This window comes from Cavia porcellus, unplaced genomic scaffold (genome assembly GCF_034190915.1).
Source record: "Cavia porcellus strain 051 isolate PalLab524CR breed Dunkin Hartley unplaced genomic scaffold, mCavPor4.1 scaffold_5, whole genome shotgun sequence".
NCBI lineage: Eukaryota > Metazoa > Chordata > Mammalia > Rodentia > Caviidae > Cavia > Cavia porcellus.
In genome coordinates, this window is record NW_026947488.1 from 84055574 (window position 1) to 84081162 (window position 25589).

Below are 25589 nucleotides of genomic sequence, written 5' to 3' on the forward strand. Positions count from 1 at the left end.
GATATGAGACTGAGTTTGATCCTTAGCACTGCAAAAAATAAAGAGATTCAGTTTCCTTTGATGTAACAGAAATGCAAATTGAGACTGCATGATGACAGGCATTTTTCACTAATTTGCACACCAAAGAAAACTAAAAGCAAGCTTGACTAAGGAAGGTATAGTAACCAGGCTCTTACATGCATTGCTGACAAAATTATAAATAGGAATAACTTTTAAAGTGAACAATTTGATACTACTTACTGACTAGCAACTGAGGTTTTAAAAATTCATCGTACAGGGCCAGGGATTTAGGTCAGTGGTGTAAGTGTCTGCCTGGCAAATGCAAAATTGTCAGTTTGATTCCTGGTACCAAACAAAACAAAACAAAACAACAACAACCAAAAAAAAACCATCCTACAGGCAAAGTCAACATATGTGACATGCTCATTGTCTAGGCAATTCAATAAAATATGGGAAGCAATTTAAACATGTATCAGCACATCCATACAATGTAATTCTTTTCTTTTTTAAAGAATGAAGGGGGACACAGTGGTGCATGCCTGTAATCCCAGCACTACAAGAGGCCGAGTCAATACCTGTAAAACAAACAAAAAAACACTAGTGAGGGATTTCTAGGGATAGGGGAAACTTGCTTTATCTAAAGCAGAAAAACTTGCTTTATCTTTGTTGCTACTGGCTGAATGTTATACCAGAAGCATGTATTTCTCATTAAAAATAAAATTAAAAATTCTGAATTTATTGTAGTTATCTGAGTGACATCATTTTGACAAAAATATTAATGATGGAGCACATGCATTATTTATCATATGCGCTGGAAGAGTTGACATGCTAGTGGAGATTTGGGAGAAAGGAAAGTAAGTCATGATGTGGCCAGCCTTGTGACTTGCAACCAGTGGAGAAAAGTGCCATTTACTTTGTTGGGGAGCACTTACGGCAAATATAGCATGCGTGAGAACTCAAGGATTGTATTCTGAGTGTAAGAAATTTGAGATGTCTATTCGGTGTCCTCATGGTGATGTCAAATGGGCAGTTGGCATACGAATCTTAATGCGAGAGGTCTGGAATGGAGGTATTTTGGAAGGCACAGTATATAGCTGGCACCGACAAATAGGAATATAAGGTTTGTTTCATATATAATTTAAATTTTTCTATCAAAGAAAAAATAAAAATAGGTAAAATTATTTGGTTGGGCAACCAAATTGAATTTTAAATAATAGTTCAAAATATGTAAAATATTATCTCACCACATAATCAGTATAGAAATTAGCAATGTATTACACGCTTTATTATTTTTTTTTACATGCTTTGTTTCACACTAAGTCTTTGGAACTTGCTATATATTTTGCACTTACTACACATCAATTTGGTTTAACCGTATTTCAAGTGCTCAAAAAGCACACATGGTAAGTACTATTTACCTATTGGCTAGCACAGCAAGGATACTTAAAACTTGGGAATAGTTGACTTGGAGAGAGCCCAGCCAGGTCTGTGTACTGTAGCACTTGGACAAAGTTTGCAAAGTCTAGGTAGAAAAAGGAGGGCAGACAAATCAGACAACAAACGAGAGAACCCAGGAAACAGAGGAGCAGGAGGAGGAAGGGGAGGCAGGATAGGAGGAGCTAACTACTATCAAGGAGGCCAAAACGAGAGGGTATTTCATTTGCAAAAAATGATGCTGAGTAGCAGAGTAAAATATAAACAGGGAAGTAACCACCATAATTGGAAAGCTGGAGTTGTTACTCATCTTGGCAAGAGTTTCACTGGGAGCAGGGGAGAAAATGGAACATGGGAAGTGTAGCGCTATATAGACATAGGATTCCAAACTGATTTACTTCCTCTGGTACTCTCGCCTATATTTTCCCCTCTATATTTGACCTCTATTGGGGAACCAAGCTCAGCATCTGGGAGACATTTTAAAGTCTTTTCTCTTAAGGCTCCACCTGCTATTATTTGAAATCACTCCCATTTTACCTTCCAAGTACTGCTTCTGTCCCTTCACACTGTCATTCTCCAGGATAAAACCTGGTCCTCTCTAATCTTCACCCCTGCAGCAACTCCCTAATACGAACTCAGTTATTTAGCCTCTAGCTTTATAACCCTCAAAACTGTTGGCAAATCTCTGGACATCCATTAAAAAGAAAAAAAAAAAGGCGAGGCTGTGTTGAAAAACTGAGTTTTTAGAAACGAAGCCTTTCTGTGGAATTCGCTGCCTGCTCTGCCGCGGTGTCCACCCTCTCCCCCGTCGTTCCTTCGCCACGTGGCTAAGAGGGTCGGTCACTCTCCAGCTAAACCGGTAACCTCTGAGGCCAGACAGCTTGCCTCATCCCCTTTCGTATTTCCAGTCCTCGGCGCCCGGCTGGGCACGAAGCTGCTCGGAGTCGGGAAGCATTAAGCGCACTCAAAGCCAGGCAGGCCGCGCGGCGCAGTGAAGGGCGGCGTCAGTCTTGCGGTCCCCAGCGCAGGGCGGTCACCCGGGAGAAGCGGCGTGGAGCCGGGCGAGAGGCGCACGTTCTCTCAGCGCAGCCGCGCCAAGGGTGAACGTGAGGGCAGGGCAGGAGACCCGGCAAGCCCGGGAGAGGGCGCCTAAGGACGCCCGGTCCTGCAGAAGCCCGCGCTCCAGAAAATAAACGACCGCGCGCTTTCTCCTTCTCGCCCCGCCCCGTCGGGCTCCACGCCGTCACGTGAGCGCAGCCCTGCGTGACTGGCGGCCCGGTCACGTGACCGCCGCGATCACATGACCCCAGTCTCCGCCAGGCACCTGCCACTTCGCTTCCTGCTCCGGAGTTGTGCGGACTTTTGTGTCTGTGTCTCGTAGGTGATGGAGGAGGAGGAGGAGGAAGCGCAGGCACTGCTGGCAGGCGGTCCCCACGAGGCCCGCAGCGGAGCCCCTGCCGCCTCCAGGGCGCTGTCGGCTGTCTGCGACCCCAGCCGCCTAGCGCACCGGCTTTTGGTGTTGCTGTTGATGTGTCTTCTGGGCTTCGGTGAGCCGGCCGGGTGGGTAGGGCCAGTGAGCAGTGAATTCCCGATTTCTCCGGGCCAAGTCCCCACAGAGCTCACGGGTGCCAGCCTGTCTCAGCACGGCTTCGGGCTTCAGCTGGTGTCTTGCCCTTTTTCCTTGCATGGCCACACCCAGGCCAGTCCGTGGTGGGGTCGAGGCACTGAGCTGGGATGACTTGTCCTGCTAGTAGTCCTGGAGGACAGCGGCTCTCCCCTGGGGACACAGGTATGGAGGAAATGCATATGGTGCTCAGAAGAGATTCCAAAAGAGTTAACTTTTCCCCCTCTAAAACCAGAAAACAAAATGACCTGTGTATAAGTGAAGATTCCATTAGCAGTCGTTTATATTTCTTTCCCACTTTACGAGTGTCTCCTGCTGGTAGTTTAGATGAAGGAATCGTACTGGATTTGAGGTAGTCATGTTTTACTTAGCAATCTGACTAGTCAGCAATTTCTTGAGCAGAGTTTCCAGTTTAATTCATTTAGCGACTATTGTAATGCTAATATTAGTTTGGTATGAAAGGTGTTTTTCCAGAGGCTAGATAGAAACAGCAGTTTTAGGAACATCGTGGTTTGGGAACTTTATGCTATTGTTTGAATGTATTTCTTGTGTATACACAACCGTAAAGAAGGGTCGATTTATTTGTAGGGAACTGATGGATCTTGAGACCATAATGTAAGTGAAATAAATTAGATATGGAAGGTTAAATATATGGTTTCTCTTATATGAGAAAACAAAAATAAAAGAGATGGTAGGAAATAGGGAAGTATACTTTGGAGAGATGGGAAGGGGGAACTAAGGAAGGAGAGGGAAGAGTGGGGGCAGTAAAATAAAATTTGAGATGAGATACTTACTTGTAACAGTTCCCTAAGGTGAATATGATTATTAAGTATTGCAAACATATACTGGAAATAAAAGTTAAAAAAGAAAACACGAAAAGGTAGGCATAAGGGTGCTTTGAGTTTTGATTTCTTTGCAACTCTTTGCTTCCAGCTTTTCTTTTGGAGAGACTAGGTGGTTCCATATGTTAACTTTAAAACATGACCTTGACTGCCTTATATGGAATTAAGGCAGGAACCATAAATTTCTCGGTTTAGAAACAAAAGTTAAGAAAAACACTACACATTAAGAATTTGCCTCTACTCAAGATGACAGCTTAGTTTTGGTAAATTCCATTGAGGGCAATATTAATTTCTAGTCTGTTGAAGAAATTGTAATTTTGTCTTCAAATAAGTTCTAGTACATCAATATTAAAATTTCCACATGTCTCTCCTAACTCCCTATGAGTTGATTCCTTAGTGCTCTGTTTTATTTCCCTAATTCATAGCACTGTAATAGAATTAGAATTCGTTTCAAATAATGATTAGTCAGAATAGCTGAACTCCATTCATTCGCTCTTAAGATGAGTAATGGCCTTGGCTGACGGCATGAAACTGCTGAGGATGTTTGTAAAAGTTTTAGTGTTTGTAGCTTTAAGGAAAATACAGCTGCTTTCTTACGGCATTAATATGATAAGGAACATGTGAAGAAAATAAAAGTAATTACTGACATGTTAATTTAGACTACCAGTATTTGCTGTATGCACGCTACAAAACTAGAAGTTATTGGCTACAACTTAGAAAATACTGGTAGATATGAAAGTGTTCCAAAAATGTTTCCATAGTGCCAGCTCTTGAACCTTAAGTATAAACATTAAAATCACTTTTTAAAGGCCTGGTGTGATGGCAGGAGACTGAGGCAGGAGGATTACTTTGAGCTCAGGACCAGTCTGAACTACATAGCAGGACCTTGTCTCAAAAATAAAAGCAACAACAAAAAAATCATTTTTGAGTAGTAATTATAACTTGAAAATTTTATATGAAGATTGTCATTACTTGTAAAATATTTGCTCTTTTTTTTTCTAGGTAGCTATTTTTGCTATGATAATCCTGCTGCCCTCCAGACTCAGATTCAACGGGTAAGTAATTCCTTCACTTTTGTGTTGTGAAGCAGTTGTAACTGCTGAGACACTGGAAACTTTCAAATTACTCAGTCTTAAGTGTACACTGAATCCAATTTAATACTCTTTGTTACCAAACCGCAAGCTGAACGGATTGTTCATAAATTATATTGAGTTGCCTTAAAACATTCATTTATTGTAGCATATATGTGACTTGAAATTTTATACCTTAGATAAGTAATTATGTGCTGTTTCCATAGTTTTGCTCTAATATTAGTTTTGTTTCAATTTCATATCCTTTTTGTTTAATCACATTAATCACAAATTATTTTATGGGGTAGCTGTTTACTTTCTGAATATGTTGTTATTTCAAATGTGGACACTGATTGCTGGATATTATTCATGACAGTATTCTTAGTTTTGTTTTTGAATTGTAGAAATGTATTATTTGTAGTTTCTTGGATTTAGGTCACCTTTTTCTTTTGTAAGCTTTTTACCTTTTAGCAGGGAAAAATGAATAGATTGAATTCTTGAATAAAAGAGTAAATAAGAAGGAGTTGGCAGGTAGAGAGGGTAATGTGGAAAAGGATAGGATTTTTTTCTCTGTGAGAGGAATCCCCAGTGCAGGGAGAAATATGAAAATAAGAATATAGAAGATACAGAAGGTCTGGTCCTTCACCAGGATGTTTCATCCTGGAATCCACAAAGCCCCTGAAGTGAGATACACATGCAAGAAGCTCCCAGGTGACTTACAAATGGTTAAGAAACTTACTCTACAACAGAAAAAAAATATAACTACTCTCCATTTTAGATTGTCATATTTTGATTTGTTAGTTGGTAAATCTGTTTGGAAAAATAGTTCTGTTTTCTTTCCACATAGGATATGCAGGTGAACACCACAAAATTCATGCTGCTGTATGCCTGGTATTCTTGGCCCAATGTAGTTTTGTGTTTCTTGGGTGGCTTTTTGATAGACCGAGTATTTGGAATACGGTAAGCTTGAAAAAAAACTCACCTGGTTATTAGAAAAATGTGGGGCTATAATGTTTCAAGGAAGAACTGTGTAGATTGGTATTTTAAAACTGCAATTGGTTTTGGAAATGGGTATGTCAGTTAAGGTCAGACTAGTAAATGCTGTTGATGGAATAAAGTAACCTGCTTATCTGGAGGTGGTAAATTATGCTTGACCTGGGTTAGATGACTCAGGGTCTGAATTTCCCTGCTGCCACTTACTCAACTTCCTAACTGTTCAAAGCTGTTGGAAACTTCCTGTGCGTCAGTTTTCTCAGTCTCAAAATAGATAATAATTCCTAGCTTGCAAGAATGTTATGAGGATTAAATGAAAGATGTATGTACAGTGTTTGGCATGTAATTAGTGTGTATTTCTCTCAGCCCCAGTAAGATTTTCAGTTTCTAGCTTTATCCATTAAACTTTTTATGACCACTAGGTTTTGTCTCTTTTTGTTTATATGTATATTTTCAGTGAAGACTTGGTAATCAACTGAGAATACAGTATTGGTAAGGTATATTTAAACCATGTCTAAGGGATAAAGTTGAAGTAACTCTTCTGGGTTTAGACTTGAAGGCTAATTTTCAAAATTTTTGTAGAGTTAGAATACGACAGAAGAGTTAAATATATTTTATTTGGTCTCAGTTGTCTTGAACCATAGTGAATTTTCTAACGCTAGAGCATGGTATGACCATTATTTTGAAAGGGATTTAAGTTTCAGAAACAATTTATTCAGTTGACCTTTAAGCACTCTTGTAACTGCCATTCATTATTCTGAAGAAACATTAATTGATATTCAGACTACAATGTTGGACTTCTAATTATATTAACAGAATATCCTTTTAAGAGTAGTTTTTAGTTATTAAGAATTATATCCTTTTAAAATTACTTACTGTATGAATTTATTGAATCAAACTTAAATTCTTAATAGAAATATTATAAAGAATTTTCATTTTTAAATAGTTTTGACTCAGAATTTTTTGCAGATAATTTAATTGATTTTAAGAGATGATAATGTCTTACACTAATGTGTACCATTACTGAAGCCTCTGGAATTCCCTTCGATGTCTGGATTCTGTACATTATCATTCAGCCTAGGAACATTGCTGATTTTAGAGGCACATGAACACTTAATTTTCCTTTCATTGGAGGGAATGAAGTGGGCAGAGAAAACCAAAATGAATCATTAATGAAGGGCTCTTTCTGTCTTTCTCAAACAGATGGGGTACAATTATTTTTACCTGCTTTGTTTGCATTGGTCAGGTAAGAAAGACCAAAACACTGACAATGACAATGACTTTTTCATTCTTGTCTAATCAATTCCAGTGGCAAGGTTGATGTAGTGAATGTGTGTAGTTTAATTAACCAGGATCCATAAATGCTCTTGAGGGCTAACATGATGTATCTTAAGCCTTGAAATATGTGTACATTATCATTTTAATTTTCACAGATTACAGAGAAATAAAACTATTGTAGAAGTTATGATTTATCCTAAGTTACTTACTATTTTTCTTGAATACCTTGAATTTATTCTTTCATTGATTCAGTATTAAATTCTATGTTATAGGTTGTTTTTGCTCTGGGTGGAATATTTAATGCTTTTTGGCTGATGGAAGTGGGAAGGTTTGTTTTTGGGTAAGTTGTGCATAATTTATTTTAACATGTTTATTAAAGATTTATGTTATATATATTTTTTGATGCTGAGTATGAAACCCAGGGCCTCACACATTCTAAATCTGTGGTCTACCATTGAGCTACCCTGCCTAGTCCCTCAATAAGGATTTTTTAAAACTATTACCTTTCTCAGTAGATGATGTGGCTTGCTTTCTCATGGCCTAGGGGTAGCTGGCTTGACAGCATGAGTGCTAGTATGAAAAAGCAGATGCCAGCCTTAAGATCATGCAGTGTTACTTCCATCATAAGACTGTTCTTCAATTGGTTGGAGCAGCACAAACTCACAGATTCACAGAGACTGTTTACCTTTTGATAGGAGAAGTGTCAAAATTGCTACCTGTAGTATATGTTTAAAAGCTGTGACTTTTCTTCCTTTTACTATTTTTAGGATTGGTGGAGAATCCTTAGCAGTTGCCCAGAATACATATGCTGTGAGTTGGTTTAAAGGCAAAGAATTAAACCTGGTTTTTGGACTCCAGCTCAGCATGGCTAGAATTGTGAGTATGGTGACAAGGCTAATGAGGCCAAACAGCAAGCAACAGGTAGAGTTACGCGTTTCTCTTAGCTGGGGTATGCTTAGATGTGATAAGTCACTGGTTTTTACATATTTCTCTAGAATGTATTGTTTGGTTGATTTTAAGTAAGGCATTTTTTCCTTATTTTAATTAATAAATTTTAAAATGATGAAATAAGCATGTATTAGTTCAAAGAATCTAAGTATGTCAGTTTCTTACCTGTTTTTGGCATGCTTGCCATGAGGCCCCCTCCTGTGGCCATCCATGTTCTGCTTGGCCATTGCCTGTGATGGGAAGCTCACTGTGATGGGGCCGCCCATGGACTTTAGTGAACTTTATGAAACTCAACCTCATGTAGGGGTGAAACTTACTTCACAAGTAGCTTTTGCAAGTCATTCACCCCTTTGCCTCTTGTTTTAATTTTTGCCTCTGCTATGAAACAACACACTGTTTATTTGAAGACAGTTCTTTAGTTCTTGATTAGAAGTTCGTGCCAGTGGTCTAATCTGTATAACTTGCATTTTGGCTCCCTCACCATGGTGCTCATGCCTCTTTGGACTTCCTCATTAACCAGATGTCCTGGTGTTTGGAGCTTTGAAATGACCGTGGGTTTTAGTTTGGTTCATAGAGAGGGACAGCATTACATTTTTATTAATGCATCTTGTAAGGTATTTTGGCAATCCATTTAGGTATTTTCCTCACAGAGTCCTATATAAGAGAATTAAAAAATAATTTTGCCTTAAAAAAAATCAAGCTTTCAGAGACTGATAATGGCGTGAAGATGTAACATTAGAACATAAATCCAGTATAAACTTTTCTTAATTTCCTCATGTGAGTATTTCTCTGATTTGCACATGGAGGTTTTAATATGAAATGGTGTAGTTTGACACTCTTGCTATAAAACTTGCCTGTTTCTCTGATTGTTTTCTCAGGGAAGGTGACTAGAAATGGGAATTATTGGGTCAGAGAAGAGGTTTCTGAGGGCTATTGAGACATGTTTCCAATTCTATCCACAGGATATGAAATGATCCTTTTTATTGTAGCTTTGGTGTTACAGGCTATTGTTACTTTTTTAAAAAGACATTTATCACTTTTAAATGAAACATGTAAAAAATACTTTAATTTGTAATTCTTTGAACTGCCATAGTTTCCTACTTTTTCTAAATTTTTCTACAAGGATATTCTGAGATGCTTCCTTGTGTATCATACACAAGTTAAGGTGTTTGTGGAGCTTATTCTTTGAAGATATTCTGGAGGGTTTTTTATTTTAAAAACAAAAGGATAGAACTGATAGAGAATTTTTTAAAAAATAGGAAATTAACAGCAATATTGTTATCTTAGAAGTAGCTGTTCAGGTTATAAAATTTAGGAATGAAAAGACAAACTGAAAGCACAAGCTGTTCTTTTTGGTGAATTTACAGAGATTAGTAATATATATATGTATGTATTCTGACATGCTTCCTTGTGTGTCTTACGCAAGTCAAGGTGTTGTGAGTTTCTGGATCTAGTTGTCCGATGACTTCTGAAAGAAGAAAGTAAGATGAGCTGACTAGGACTCATCTTCAGTGACCTCATTTTGCTTACAAAGTGCTCATCAAGTTCTTTTCTTGTAATCCATTGAACTGAATTCTGAGGAACTTTAAATTTCCAGAAGGGAATTTCTGGAGTTTCTTGGATGGAGGGGGAGAGAAATAGGGGTGGAGGGGATTTCAAGCACTCCCTCAGCTTCAGCCAGGGTACCTTTAGACCTAGTATGTTTAGGGTCTGGGTAAGATGATGTGAAATGGAAGGATTATGCAATCTAAAAGTTTGAGTGCCGTTTTGTTACAGAGATGGCTTAGCATGTACTCAGTACTTGAGAAATTCTTGCTTGTTGAAATGCCATCCTTCTGTGCTTTTCTTGTTTCCTGAGCATCTGCTGGAATAATACATGTGTTTGGGATTTGTCTTTCACGATTTTTCTGTTGTCTGGGCTGTGAGCTTGTTTAAGTTGGGACATTTGAGCCGGTACCTTACGGTAACACCGTCAGGCAGTGATCTTCTCACTTTTCTTATTATTCATGTCTTAGCTGGGGTTGGAGATGTAGCATTTCAGTTAGTTAGTTTTAAGCTTATCATTTCCATAAGCAAGAACTTATGTAGTGCTGCTAAGCCAGGTCATGTTAGATATTTAATATTTAAAAGATTATTAAGGCAGCATCCCTGTTATTTTCAGTTATATTTTCAGTTATACTGGAGAAAGTTTCCAGAAGGTCTTCATTTATCTTATTTCTCAGATAAGTATGGATAGCTACCATTTTGTAAAATATATCCACGTGATACTAGCTGTGAGAATATGTTGAGGACAGGATTATTTATCAGTCTTCTGTAGCAGCTGACAGAGTCAGTAGCATTGAATACAGCTGGCCTTCCCTGCTGCTTGGTTTCTTGAGTTTCAGGACAGCCTTACAGTTTTCCTCTGACTTTTCTGTCTACCTCTTTTGCTGTTTCCATCCCACTGTTCTCAACCTGTAAATATGGGAGTACCCCAAGGCATGATCATTGGATATCTTTCTTCTTTGTATACTGACAATCATGGTGATCTTACCTAGTTTTGAAGGGTTGTTTTTTTTTTTTTTTTTGTCTTTTTGAGACAGGTTCTCACTGTGCAATTCAGGCTGGCCTTGAGCTTACTTTGTAGCCTAGACTGGTTTTGAGCTCACACAGATCCTGCTGCCTCTCAAGTGCTGGAATTACAAGCGTGTGTTATCCAGTTTAGTGTTGAAACATCATTGTGTGCTACTAAATCCCTGTCAGGTCAGGGCCTTTCCCCTGAATTCTGCACCCATATAGGCAGCCACCTATGTGATATTTCTACTTCTCTGACTCACAGGCATGGAAAATCAAGCGTATCCCAACCTCAGCTCTTCATATTCTACCCAGTGTCCCCTGAAGTGGCCTCTGCTACAGTTTTCTCCTTTCTTTCTTTTTTTCTTTCCTTTAAGAAAAGTTAGAAAGGTTTATTTAGCTCACGGTTTGTAGACAGTTCAGACAATAATCAGCTGTCTCCAAGGCAGACTGGCACAACAGAGGGGCAACAGTTCATGAAGGGCAGAAAGTAGCTAGTAAGCAAGGGCTAGTTTTCTTCTCCTTAGTTAAGGGTAGCTTTTTTCTTACCAATGGTTTAGGCAGGGACTGTGGTGTCATCTGGAGTTCCACCTCACTTCCCACCCCCCCACACATACTTTCCGTTAGCAGATCCCATTAGCTGTACCATCAGAATATGTTCATATCTGAGCGTGTTTAACTATCTGGACCCATCCTCTTGGTGCTGGGTTATCACTGATGCCCTTTACTTCTCCTCTGCCCCTACCTGTGGTCCCTGCTGAATACAGAAGCTGGACTGAGACTGTCAAAGTGTACTTTACCACTTTCCTCCTCAAAGCCCTAATGATGCTCTCATACAGAAAAAGACCAGCAGTCCACATTGTCCCCTTGGAGCTCCCCTCCTGTTGGTCTCTCTGGGGATCTCATCCCTTTCTCTCTTTTCTGTGCCCGTCCTGGTCTCCAGCCCCCTTTTCAGCCCTTTACCATCCAGGCAGGCTACCCCTTGGGCCTGCGTGCGGGCTGCTCTCCTGTCTGCTGCTCTGCCCCAGGCATCCTACCACCTCCCTTTTTTCAAGTTTTACTCCAAAGTCATATTCTCAGTGAGGCTTCCTCTCCCAGTTTTATAGTTTTCTACCCTGCTTTATGTTTTTCCTTATTTTTTAAAGCATTTGTCATTGTTTAATGTGTTACATATTTGTTTTATCCCACTGAATTGTGGTAAGTGTTATTAAAGTTAGATTTTTTTTCAATTAGTGTTTTTGCTTATGTTCTTAACACCTGAACTAGTGACTGGCAAGTGATGGAATAATTGCTGAGTCTGTGGCAATACTATCTACCATGCCTTTTATTGTCTCTATAGAGATATTCAAAGGAAGGTTTATATTTTTTATTCAGACTTCAGAAAAGCTTCCAGGAAAAGTTGTTTCTGAACTGGTATTATATTTTGTCTTAGCAACTTTGAGTTTTGTAGCATGTGTTTCATTTGTGTTTTGGATCCTAGCATTTTCTAGTAAATTCACATTTTTGTATATTACACTTCTCTATGGTTTTATCTTAGTATGCCATATTTTTCCTTATACTTTTTTTTTTTTAAATCACTCTCTGTTTAGTTTGAATCCTAATTATACTTAGGCTCTAAGGTATCATAAATCATTTGTTTTGAACAATACAGATATAACTAATTGAAAATTGATTTTTTTTCATTGCTAGGGAAGTACAGTAAACATGAACCTCATGGGATGGCTGTATTCTAAGTTTGAAGCTTCTTTGGGTTCTGCTGGTCCCACAACCCTTGGGGTCACACTGTTGATTGGTGAGTGAAACCTCATGACCCAAATCTTGTCTCTTCTGAAAACTTGCCATGGAGGTACTGTGGCAGGGAGGAGAAATCCCAGGCTTGGTGTCAGACCACTTTGGTTATAGTTTTGCCTCACAGTTTTCTGGCCTTTTTTTTTTTTTTTTTTACTGCGAAATGGTTATTTATGTATTTGTTGACATTTTAATTTCCACTTTCTTAAAAATTCAAGATACTATTTTTCCTTGTTATTTCAGTGTTAGCATTTGTATCTTAACAATGAGGTAATATATGAAAAACTAAGACAATTGGAGTTTATTCCTGTAAGGTTTTAATAGCCTGCAGCAGAAGGAAGCATTTTTCCCTCTTGATCAGAGTTAGCTGGTAGTGAGGTTAGATTGCTTGGAAATCAGATGTGACAGGCAATGGCTGAAAATTGACTATGTTGGGAGTCAGGAATTAGTTCTAGTGCTGCCTCAAACCAGCTCTGTCCCCTTGGACAAGACGCTAACCTGTGCCTCAGTTTTCTTTTCTGGAAAATACGGATCTTTGACCAACAATGTGTGAGTCCCTCATGTCTCTAACTTCTCTTCAGCAAGGCCCGTAGCACGGGTTGCTGGGTGGGACATTGAGTAGTATGTGGAATTCTCCGAATTTACCTCTCATGCCTTTTCTGAGCAGTGGATTTGTCTACCTGAGTCTGTGATGTGTGTGTGACTTCTTACTTGGGGCCTACAGAGATATATTTCTCATAATTTCTTGGCATACGCTGCCAGCAGGCAGATATGTCCCAAGTCCTCTTCCAAACCCTGCCTCCCAAATCCACTGCCTTAATTAAAACTCTGTTACTCTCAAATACCCTTCAGGATTCCATCCAGTGGAGAATTTTAGAATTTAAAGATAGCCAGAAAAGACCTTTGCTGTCAACAAGTCAGCATCTCTCATTTTTTACATGGAGATTGAAGCTCAGAGAGATGATGTTCAGTGTTCAAGACCATTGAGCTTGTCACTGTCAACAGTAGAGCCCATGTCTTCTGATTCATTTCAGCTGGACCATAGTATGTTAGCCAGTTAAAGATAAAGCAGGACCTATACAGTATTTTACTAAGCTTCTTTCTAAATTTCTTCTCACGAAGTGTGAACTTTATTCAGTGTTTTGATGGCTTTGATGGAATGAGATGGACGTTAGTGAGAAACGCTGGCTACACAGGAAGGAGAGCTGGGAGAGCTGTCTTTGGGAAGATGCGCTTCTGGGGCTCTAGAGAGCAGATCACAGATTCAGGAAGGAAGTCAAGGTGGCCAGTGCATCAGATTGCTTTTGTAATTTTTTTCCTGGCATCTATCAAATGAGGACTAATAAACTAGTAATCAGATTTCTCTAGTCTCTATTGTGCCTTACAGGACTAATTGGGTAAAGTCTTTTTTAATTGCCAACCTTGTACTGGGAAATAATGCAGTAAAATAAACTATTAAGAATTTGCCTTTTGCAGGTTCTTCTTTGTCTAGATTGGTAATTGTTGGATTTCCTTGTTCATAGCTTTCCCGTGCCCTCCCTTTCATTGCTGTGTTTCTGAAGCCTTTGAGGAACCTTTAGTCTGGTTCTGTTTTAAAAAATCTCTTTCTTTTTTGGTTTAGGGGGTGTTACCTGTATTCTTTCACTGATCAGTGCTTTGGCTCTTGCTTACTTGGATCAGAGAGCAGAGAGAATTCTTCATAAAGAACAAGGAAAAACAGGTAAGTCTAAATGAAAGAGGAGTGAGAGTGAATTTATAGTATGTTCCTAATGCAGACTGTAAATGAGGTGGGGCCAGTTGCCTATGTCTTATTTTGTATTTTCAAATCTGTTTCCACTTGTTTAAGTTTAGAGATACATTTTTCCCGTTAAACTTTTTGACAGAATTTATATTCTCTATTTTACTTTGTGTATTTGCAAAATAATTATTATTTGCAGAAGGGAGTGGGAAGTTCAGTAACAATCTTAGCTTCTGGTTTTCCTTACATGTCTTTTAAAATTACCCCAGAGATGATGTTTTTGGAATTCTCTAGAGTAGTATTTTTGAAAGCTGAATTGGAATGGCTGATCACATGATTAAGAAAATCTTGAGTGTAGGTGGAATGTCCTTAGGTATGTGAAACTATGCTGATACTGTCTTCCCTTTCTTCTCTAAGGTGAAGTTATTAAATTAACTGATATAAAGGACTTCTCCTTACCCCTTTGGCTGATATTTATCATCTGTGTCTGCTATTATGTTGTGGTGTTCCCTTTTATTGGACTTGGGAAGTAAGTATTTTCTAGCATTCTATTTTTCTTGGCTAAAATGATAATGACAGCTCAATGACATAAATAACAGGTTTTTTTAGGAGTAAATTTTTCGTGTTTGGGTATAGTTTGTATTTATACAGCAGTTATTTTGTATCCTGGGATACAATGGATTTTTTTTTAAAGTTTAGTATTGCTTTGATATTTTTATTCAAAGAAATAATTCATGGGAGTTTTTGATTCAGCCCTAGATTCTGGACTAGTGTTCTTTTTATTTCCCTTTATTCCTTGGTTAGGAGGCTCCTTACTGCAAATGTAAACCACGTCCTGGTACACTGTGGCTGGTTGCTTCTCCATTTGAAAACTGGGATTGTATTTCTACCAGACTTCAGCTCGGGGCTCAAAGCAAATTTTTTGCTTTGCCTTCTACTTGTCTCTTCTTTTTCATTAGCAGCTGCTTAAGCAGAGCAGTATGTGAGTGCAAATATATTTGTAGGGATGTGTCTGTATAACCTTTAAATTTATGCTGTTATTTTGTATAATTTGGGGAATTGTAGTTATTATTTAGCAAAGAACTTTTCTAGTACTGCTTTCACAAAAAAGCAACCTTAATTCCTTATAGTAGTAAATTCGGTTTTCTGAAAAATCATGTGTACTGTTTATATATAAAAGAGAAAAATAGACATCATATTTTAGTCAGTGAAACATTCACAAAAGTTACAAAGCTTTTGTAGATTGCCTCAAGTATCAAATAAGCTGCAAGAATAGTATCAAGAGAAAAAAGTTTGTTGAACTTGTTACTTTTGTTCATTTTTAGTTGGCATTTTTTAAAAGCAAGTTTTTTTTTCTAAAGTATTCACTTCTCTTTTTAATTTTAGAGTTTTCTTTATACAGAAATTTGGATTTTCTTCCCAGGAAGCAAGTGCAATTAACAGGTATTTCATTAATTCTGCAAGTGCTTATTGCATATGAAATATAGGTATTTATAAACAAATGTAAGAGGAAAAAAGAGTCCAGAATTCAACCTCAACATGAGACTAAGACTTTATAGTACTGGGATTTGAATCTTAAATGTCCATTTTTACATTAATGGAAAACCAGAAGTCTTGGACTGCATTTTATATTTCTATTTTCTGATTATTATTTAGAAGAATGTGTGTAAGTTAGGGTTCGCTTTGCTTAATGTTTTTAGGAGCTTGCTTGATAATTATTTTTAGCCACATGGCATTTTATTAACTTTTGTATATATTCTCTGGGCAGTGTTGTGTATGTCATATCAGCTCCCATGTCACCATTATTTGGGTTCATGGTGGATAAAACAGGGAAGAACATCATCTGGGTTCTGTGTGCAGTGGCTACCACGCTTGTGTCCCACATGATGCTGGCCTTCACGATGTGGAACCCTTGGATTGCTATGGTAATGTCTGTCTTGACACCTGAGGGGTGAAGGTTTCAGCAAGGACTCTGTCAAGTCCATTATCAGGAGGCATGGTTGTTAAATTCAGGTGGCAGTGCTTTGCCAGTGGGGAAATAATGACTTGATTTTAATTTCTGCAAAAAAAATGATAAATTATTAATTCAAGGTTTCTTTAATTTCATTTGGTTTATTTTTAAGCTAATCTCAGTGCTGAAGTAAAATTTGAAATAAAATACCCTTATGAAAAACAGGATGCTAGTTAGTTCCGTTTATTTTTCTGAAGTTCATTAAAAAGTTCTTCCATCGAAAGTGGCAAAAGTTGATTGGCCTAATATCCATTCTCTTGTTTTTGAGTCTGAGGAGGTTAGAGATTGATGATAAATTTACCAAATCTTTTTATTGTCTTCAGAGTATCGTCTTAAGACCGTAAGATGAAGTGCTGTAGTTTTTACCTATTAATAAAAGAGTATCTTGAACATGCCTGTGTATGTCCTTGATGAGACTCTCCAGAGAGGTATTCCTCCAGGGACAGCCCAGGGTCCTAGAGTGGAAGTGCTGCAGCAGAGGCTTTGCACTGCTAAGGGCGTGAACGGTATTGTGAAGGTTCTTCAGTAATGTCCTGTGTAACTTCATCAGCAACACACAGATGTGTCTGTTTTCCTTGCCAGTGTCGGGCACAGACATTCTTTTAATACTTGCTTATCTGATGATTTTTCAGTCATGCTTACTCAGATTGAAATTATCAGAATTTCTTTTTAATTGAAAAGGATGCCAGTATTAGGTGTTGTCTGACAACCATTAGTGGTGACAGTGGGTTCTCTGCTTTGCTTTCCAGTTGAGTGTTGATGACCCAGGGCCAAAAGAGTAGACTGTTGGCATAATGTTTCTTTGATTGCTTAATTTATTATTCCAAATAAATAATGGAAAATTGGATTTCTCAAAACATCCACGAGAAATTTCTGTAAATGAACTTTTTCTTGCTTGGTCTTTGTATCTTGGGCCGCATCCTGTTATGTATGTGTTCGGTATGATATGATGACAAATGAAAGGGTTAAGACAGTGTGCATCTTGTCCTTGGAAGGATAGTCCTAGTGGAAAAGCCAGCTTTTGGGGGGTTATATTTTGAATATGAATACAAAAAAAATCACAAAAAAATTTGCTTCAATTTTTATATTTTAGTTAACTATATTAGTTTTATTAATCTGCATAGAAGCACAATCACTTTTTGGCTAATACCAGACTTTACTTTCTGGCCTGCTCTCTGTAGTGTCTCCTGGGACTCTCCTATTCATTGCTTGCCTGTGCCTTGTGGCCAATGGTGGCTTATTTAGTTCCTGAACATCAGCTGGGAACTGCATATGGCTTGTAAGTATACAATTTACATGATGGATCATAAGTATTTCCCAATTATTGTAAATATAGTCCCATAAACCTTTCATTCTCCTGAATCTAGTCATCTTGAGGTGTCTGAGACAGCCATGAACCTGGAAAAGTTAGTTAATGTGTTTAGGCAGCACAAAATCTAGGCTTCCCTGTGAGAGCTAGAGTGGGCTGACCTGTAAGAAGTAATTGCTGATGTTCTGTTCACTGCCCCTGTGTCTGAGGCCCTTCCCTGTCTCAGAAAGGCAAATGTGGGCAGCTGCACTTGTGGTTGATGTCCATGTAGCCTTTCTTTCATTCAGCAGGAAGGTGCTGAGTGTTGATTTCATATAGAAAGCAAGTTCCCTTACCTTTGAGCAGATGGTCAAAGGGCAGAAAGAGTCATAGGATAAGAAAACCCATCTCAAGCCATCTCTGATTAAAACATCTCTCACCTTACGTGGTTTAAAGATACTAATATGTATAGTGAAGTGTTAAACTATATTTGAAGAGTTTTGAAAATGAAATACGCTTTTGAATTTCTTAAATTGCAGCATGCAGTCCATTCAGAATCTTGGGTTGGCTATTATTTCCATTATTGCTGGCATAATATTGGATACTCGAGGATACTTAGTTTTAGAAGTTTTCTTCATTGGCTGCGTTTCTCGTGAGTATGCCATGTAGCAACATTTAGTTTCTTTCAGTGTAGCATAGTGTTCTCATTTTTACTGTTTGGTTTGACAAGTGTCATTGCCTTCCTTTTACCTCCAAAACATATCCTTAAGATATAATTGCTCAGATTTGCCCAATTCTTAGTCTGTGTGCCAGACTTCTTACAGTCAGCGCACTGAAGATTCAAACATTTTTTCAAGAAATTTATTTGTAAAGACAGCAGTAGAATCAGTTTCTTTTAAATATTTATGGTTTTAAGAAAATTTACCTTTTAAAGTAGAACAATTTGGAGGGCCCTGAGTGTGTCCCTAATGTGGAATGTGTAGAGATATGGTTTATTCATTGTTTTTATTTTTAGTCTGTTATTTAATTTTTACTTATGCATTGGTTAAAAATAGGAAGCACCAAGAAATCGTTGAAAAACTAAAAGATAAATTAGTATTTTTCTATAGAGAATCTTTTCCATACACCTAAATTGTGTTTATCTGAAAATATATTCTCTTATAAAATATCAAAATTATCTTATCCATCATTAGTTTATTTACCATAAAGTGATAGTTTTCGCAAATTTTATTTCCATTTGCAAGGAGTAGACGTGTGTACTTGAGGTGTGGTATTGGCAGATCATAGATTATGTATACACTTGAATTCATTTTAATATTTTATAATATTAGAAAAATAAGCACATCAGGTTTAGAAAATAATTTATTTGTTTTTAAAAGGGGTCATTTAAGAATTCAGAACATTAGATCATGAAGTGTTTTTGTTTACTTTAGGTGCTGCAACATGGAGTTTAATTTCAGTCCATAGTTTAGCATATATTTACGTCAAATAAACCACCATGTCACTTAGAAATACTTTTTGACAGCTTAATTTAAAATAAATTAAGCAATATGCCTCACTTGGTAAGGGAAAGAGCCAGGCAGTGACATTTGAGTTCTTTACTGCTTGTGGAGTGTTGTGAGTCTAATGACTGTGTTTTTGTTTGGTTATTTCTTTTGTAAAATGGATATTGTGTTAAAATGTTCTCTAAAGGACTACTGTTTGGAATTCTGTGAAGTAATAAACCCCAGTCTAGGGTCGGGTAGGCGTTTGGCGAAGCGCCTGGAAGGACCAGCACACCAAGAGGGAGAGAGGTGGGGATGGCTTGTGGGCAGTGGGCTCCCTGGCCTTCTGGGCATCTGGGCCCCTCTGTTTCTGTCTTTGTGGTCCCTGGGCTGACAAGCAGCTGTTTCCCATGGAGAAAGGGGGTGCAACTTACTTCTGGTGCTTATAGAAATAAAATGATGTAAATAATGTTACTCATAATTGCTAGTTAGTAAAGTTTTTATTTTTTGGTCTGTTTCACTTCGTAATTATGATTATGTAAGACTCATTGAGAAGAAATATGTATTTTTAAAAAACGCCTTTTTTTTTATTATTCCTAGTGGCACTTTTATCTGTGGTCTTACTTTATTTGGTGAATCATGCCCGAGGTAAGTTTTGATATCTTTCTCCCAAGCTCCATTCTGTGGTTCTTTGCATGCTTTTTGAGGGTTAGTGTCTTAGTTCATGTAATAGTAACACCATTCAAAATGAAAGAAACACATTTAATTACACATTTGATTACATTTGTGGAATTAGAATTCCAGAACTTCTTATTTATTGAAATTTTTTTCTAGCCAGATCAGTTTGAGGTTTGTAATATAAAATGTTAGATGTTATTATATTAGCATAAGGAAATACAGCATTAAAAAATACCCTGGAGACTTAAAATGTAAACTCTTTTTGTGGAGGGTGGTACTGGGTATTCACAGTGAGCTACACATTTAAGTCTCTCTTTATTTTTCATTTTGAGACAAACTCGTGCTAAGTTGCCTAGGCTGGACCTGAACCCCGGCCTCAGCTTCCCAGAGTGCTGGGATTATAAGCATCGGTCATTGTGCCCAACTTTTATTGTCTTTATTTTGAAAAAATAAGCTAGCAGATTTATATTTGCAGTTTGTATTTTAAGGTTTAAAGTGTTTTGGTTAGAATTAGAAATTACAAATTCTTTTAAACTAATACATACGACTTAGTCTATTTTTTGTTGTTCCTTGTAAGATATTTAACATTTTGCCCTTATTAATTTTTCTAACTCTTGCTGTTAGCGAATGTTACATACTTATTGTTGTATTGTTACATATTTGTTACTATATTAGAGATGTAATATGGTGATTAAGTTTGAGACAGTTTCCTTAAATTTCTCTTACATTTCACTGTTACTGAATGTTAATACCGTACTGAATGTTAATACTCTTACAAAGTTTTGGTTCAGAGTTTACAGGCTTAGTCATTTATGGATTTTTCCTTAGGATATAACAAGTACTTATTTTGTGCAAACCCCTGTAATTTCGAAAAAACCGAAACTGTCCTCCACAATTATTTTTTTGGTGAGAGGTTTGCAGGTAGCCAATCTAAGCGCATATTTAGTTCTCCTTGCTGCTGATTGGCTGCTGCCCTGTAACCCATCTTTGGCAGATGCACCCGCATACCTGTCATAACATTGCACTACCACATATAGCCATCTGACATGTTCTCAGTTTTGTTGTTTTTAAAGCCCAAAGGTACTGCCAGAACACCTTGCACCTTCTAAAGCTTTATTAATACAGTATTTTATTAAATTAAATTACATAACTGGGAGATAGCATGTTAGGGTTTAAAATTACAAAAATAGTCATTTATAAGAATTTTTCTAAACATATATATAGTTTTCACAAATTCATGGTTTTTCACAATTCAGGTGTGCTATAGGAACATAAGCTCCACAGATTTCATGCATTCACTGTACAAGATAACTAGTTAGCAAAACTTGAAGCAATATATAATTTCAAATTTAAACAATAAAAATTGAGTGATTATTTGTATCACATAAGAATTCTATTGTTTCTCATCTTTATCATTACTTAAAAGGGATATATCTATGCAAATGCTTGTGTTTAGTTATATTTTACTTAATGTTCCAATGAAAAGACTGTGTTTGTGTTTTAGGTGGGAACCTAAATTACTCTACAAGACAAAGGGAAGAAATGAAATTTTCTCATACTGAGTAAGTATTAAGAAGAAAAATTATCTTTATATTGAAAACCATAAATACTACTGTTTTATTTCAAGTTACCTGGTTTGGAAGAAAGTAGTCTTTTTCTTGAGTTTCAAGACTAAATGATTAAATTGGAAACTTTTATGAAAAAAAATCTTGTTCCCTAAAATTTAAGATGAATTTCAAGACATAAAATGTGAAAGTAAAAATGAACTGGGCTTAAGTTGCCTTCCGAGACAGAAAGAGAGCTACAGTTCGTTGTAGAGAAGGCTTTTGGCCTGTTTATTTTGCTCAGATGTATTCCCTTTGTTTAGTAGTTGAGGTAATTTATCTGGCAGTCTTTATTTATTTTGTTGAAAGATTGGAACTAATACAAATGTTCCAGTGTAGGGAAATGGTTAAATATATTCTGATACATCCATGTAGTAAGTTATCAAAATGATGTTTTAGAAGAATTTTTAGTGTTACATATAGTTAATATGCTATATATGAAGTGAAAGATTAAAATGAAATGCAGTCTGTAAATTTAAAAGTATATAGGTATATGTATGTCTGAGATCCAACTCCTTGGTATGTGGTATGATCAGAATATACCGTAATGTTTAAATTAAAGGAAAGATTATTACAAGACGCATTGCTATTAGTCCCTCTTGGAACATGCCCTTTGCCTTGAGCACACTTACCCCATGTTCTTGCCGCCTCCCGAAGCAGTTCTGGAAGCCCTCTTCTGTGTCTGTATGAGGTAGGACCCAAAGTCTGGTGAACACTTGCTGGGTGCTGTGCGGTGGGCAGGCAGGCTCATGGAAACGTTATGGTCTGTCCTGCTTGGTCTTATTCTCTGGAGTAGGCAGCATATGACTTCTGGCTCTTTGTCAAAATGACCACGAAAGGTAAACATTGTGAATGATTCAGGACACTGAGGCAGCCTTGACAATACAACTAAAGTGAAAGGAAACTTCTGGAGCTGCTTTAGAAAGTGTTAAGAATGATGGAATAAGTGTGTTTTAAGAGAGTGGTCTTGTTTTGAGGTGGGTAAAAGACACTGTGTCTTTTACTGTAATTTTAAATACTCACTATATATTTTAATCATATGTCATATAATAGACAAAATGCTGAAAGAAATAACACCATAGTGTAGGTCCTTAGAATGGCAGTGTTGCAGAGATTGAGTTTTTCCAAATTTCCTACATTGATCTTGTTACTTTTATAATCGAGGAATTTTAAAAATGTATAATGTGTAATATTTTGCATTTCTGACCTAAAATGTTACGATTTTACTTTTATAAACTGGATAGGACTTTATGCATTTATTTTCTTCTTTTTCATAATTTATTGTTTTATATTTTGCAGATGAGAAGTTTAAATGACTGTGTCATGAGAATGGGATGCACACACCTTTGATTTGAAAACCTCTGTATATATTTTTAATTTAGAGTTCATTCATGAGGAAAAATAATGAGTGGGAAGTCATATTTATATTTCAGATGCACCTATTTTAAAGTATGTGAGGAATGGTGTCAGCCTGTGCCTTTTGTATTGTGCATTGCTAAGGAATTCCGCTTCAGAATAAATAGGTGAATCAACTGTGAACAGTTTAGGAAATTGCTCTGAAACATCTAGGTGAATTTCAGGGAGGAAGTTAAGTAATATAAACTAATAGATCTTGTACTGAGATAAATTTTAATAATTACATTCTGGGGACATGGTCTTTTGTCTGATTTCAGAGACTAGGGGATAGAAGGGCTATTTCATATGGAATAAATGGGGATACTGTACGGGGCATTCCCTTTGTGATAAAACGGTAGGGATTCTCTTTGTGTTTACCACTAGCAGATTGTGTTCTGCTGCAGGCAGGAAGATTACAGGAGTTTATTTCTCTTCTGAGGACCCAAATCACCTGAGATACAATTTTGTAGTATAAATTTTGTATAGTTTTTTCTTAAGGACAAAGTATTCTTAAAGTATGATAGTTTTGTATCTACATGAATAAATAAAAGCATTGCAAAATAGATATTTGATGTCTTCTAACTTTTGACTTAAAAAAGTACTAAGCACTGATTTTAGCTTTGATTCATATGGAAGACTGATTATAACAAAACCCAAATTAGAGTAGAACAAACCATGGTTAGTTACAGTCATTTAACGGTGATTAAAATAGCTTTTTTCTGAGGTGGGACTTTTAAGTAACATTTATGTTTTTTGTATTAAAAATATAAAATGAAGCTTCTCTGACAAACCTTAAGTATTGTTCAGTAGATGTTGCCTTAATATGTTCTGTATTAAGGTTAAGGAATTTATTTCATGTGTTTTGTTTTCTGTGGCCACACATACTTTTAACAAGCAAATGTTAAAACTAGTGTGTTTTGCTGATTGTATTGTTTAAAGTACACAGCACAGGATTGTATATGTGCTTGAAAAGTTCTGGAACAGATGGAAGTGAATTTCTAATGCAAGATAACTCTGTCTTTCCCCTTGCTTAGAGTTTATTGTGTTGTCATTTGGTTACTCTATTTTTAGACTCTGACTGTTGTGTGGCTGCTGCATATCAGCCTCACAGGGTGAGTACAGGACATTGCTGGCCTATCCCACAACCATTTTCCTCATGGAAAATTCCAGACCTTTCAGTCTATTTCAGATTCTTCTGAAATTTCTGTGGTCTTTTAAAAACTGTAGTTTTTGTATCTTATTCTTACATTCTCTGGTAATGAAGTGTTTGTAGTGTGGGTGTGGGTGTCTGTCTCTTCCTTAAATTGTCAGTTCCAGAAGGCAGGGAGTGTGTCTGATTTGTTAAAAAATAAATCAACTGGGGCCAGGGATTTAACTCAGCAGCACGAGCACCTGCCTGGCAAGCACAAGGCTGTAAGTTTGAGCCTTGGTACAAAAAAAAAAAAAAGTTCACATTCTCTTGGAACACTAGGATGGAGCGGCAATAGGATACTTCTAGGATTTCTCATATACAGTGGCTCACGTGTGAGTTAATGAGCCAATTCTGAGGCTTTTTCACTTTTTCAAAGAAAATCTGTTTCTTTCAGGGTTCTCTCCAAGTACAGATAATTTTAAACTTTTTGAAGCTTGGCATATCTGCCTTTGGAAGAAGGTTAATAAAAGTTTCAGGGCAGGGAAATGTCTTACTCCCTGTACGTCATGTTTTGCAGGGTAAAATGGATGAGTAGTACACTTGATGGAGCGGGGTGAGTCGGGGGAGAATGAGAGCAGGGCTTGCCCTGGCAGGCAGAAACTGAGGTCTAGAGCTGTGTTGAGAAAAATTGGGCTGGATGGAAAACATGGCCCTGTGTTCATAGCAGAGGTTGGGCAGGAGTGTAGAGGTGGGGAGAAGGTGAGCTTGGAGACAGATCACCTCAAGATTTTGGATCATCACCTATAAAATGGAATGAGGTTATTAGAGGAAAATTAGGTTCTGATGGTTCCAGGCTTAGGGGTTGGGAGGGTCAATCATACAGAATGGAAATTTAAAATTCTTTTCTATGTCTTTGATTTTTTTCACATTTCTGTGGCTTTTAACAGATACACTTTATGTTAGAGTTCCCACAATCAGATCACTAAGGAACAAGCAATTCCTTAGGGAACTGTCCAAAGGAAAATGCTGCAGTATGATTGCTTTTAAAGATAACATGTGTATGTTCTCTTCATGTGGAAATATTTGCATACTTAGAAAGTTTCAGTTATTTTCCGCCACTTAGATTTTTTAAAAAATTACCTTGCTGGTGTAATGACTTAAGTGCATAAAGCTTTTGTAACCATGCTTTTTAAATTTGTAGTATTTCATAGACTTCAGTACTGTATTTAATTTTGCAGTAAGTTGGAATGCCTTATCTTTGATAATATCTTGGGATTCTGACAATATTGGGGGAAACCCAGCACACTGTTTGTAATTGGTAATACTGCTCACTGATGTAAAATGTATGTGGACTTCTATGTTATCACTCACATGTGACATCACTGAACCCAAGGCCCTTCATTAGAGCTGCTGCTTCAGAGATGTGGAAAATGTGGTCTTCTTGCTTAGAACTGCATTCGTGAGTATAGGGGACTCGCACAGGTTGATTAGGATGCAGACTTTGGTCCAGTGTGGGGAGGGCTGATGCCATAAGCAATAGCTAGGGACATAAGCATTAGAGAGCCTGGTGACATAGGGGAAAGACGCTCCCAACCTACTAGATGTCTAGTATGAGTTTGTGTTCTCTAAAATTGAAGAATAAATTTTAGGAATGATAGAGGTTAGGAGCAGAACGTATTTATTGAGAGGAAGAAAGTTTCTGTCTGAGAGAGAGAGGAGGGGTCCTGAG

General features: G+C 37.3%; 1 protein-coding gene and 1 long non-coding RNA gene across 4 annotated transcripts; one reads left to right on the forward strand and one right to left on the reverse strand.

The window, feature by feature from the left end:
* Positions 1–411: 411 nt before the first annotated feature.
* Positions 412–2662, reverse strand: LOC134476132 (uncharacterized). Its single transcript, XR_010047646.1, has 2 exons — positions 933–2662; positions 412–575 (listed from the first exon to the last, which is right to left on the reverse strand). It is a non-coding gene; the product is annotated as an uncharacterized LOC134476132 (long non-coding RNA).
* A 66-nt stretch (positions 2663–2728) lies between these two features.
* Positions 2729–23293, forward strand: Mfsd1 (major facilitator superfamily domain containing 1). 3 transcript variants are annotated; one of them, XM_063249259.1, is made up of 17 exons: positions 2811–2981; positions 3134–3223; positions 4903–4955; positions 5818–5930; positions 7167–7209; positions 7514–7581; positions 8009–8117; positions 12432–12534; positions 14152–14250; positions 14686–14797; positions 15655–15711; positions 16037–16193; positions 17461–17558; positions 18107–18219; positions 19652–19699; positions 21234–21291; positions 22633–23293. In XM_063249259.1, exons 2-17 carry the CDS (start codon positions 3169–3171, stop codon positions 22634–22636), a joined length of 1290 nt encoding a protein of 429 aa, XP_063105329.1. In that variant the 5' UTR covers positions 2811–2981; positions 3134–3168; the 3' UTR covers positions 22637–23293. The 3 variants fall into 3 exon arrangements, with proteins under 3 accessions (XP_063105328.1, XP_063105327.1, XP_063105329.1); XM_063249257.1 differs by lacking the exon at positions 3134–3223 and having other exon boundaries at positions 2730–2981; XM_063249258.1 differs by lacking the exons at positions 3134–3223; positions 22633–23293 and having other exon boundaries at positions 2729–2981; positions 21234–21295.
* The last annotated feature ends 2296 nt before the right edge of the window (positions 23294–25589 follow it).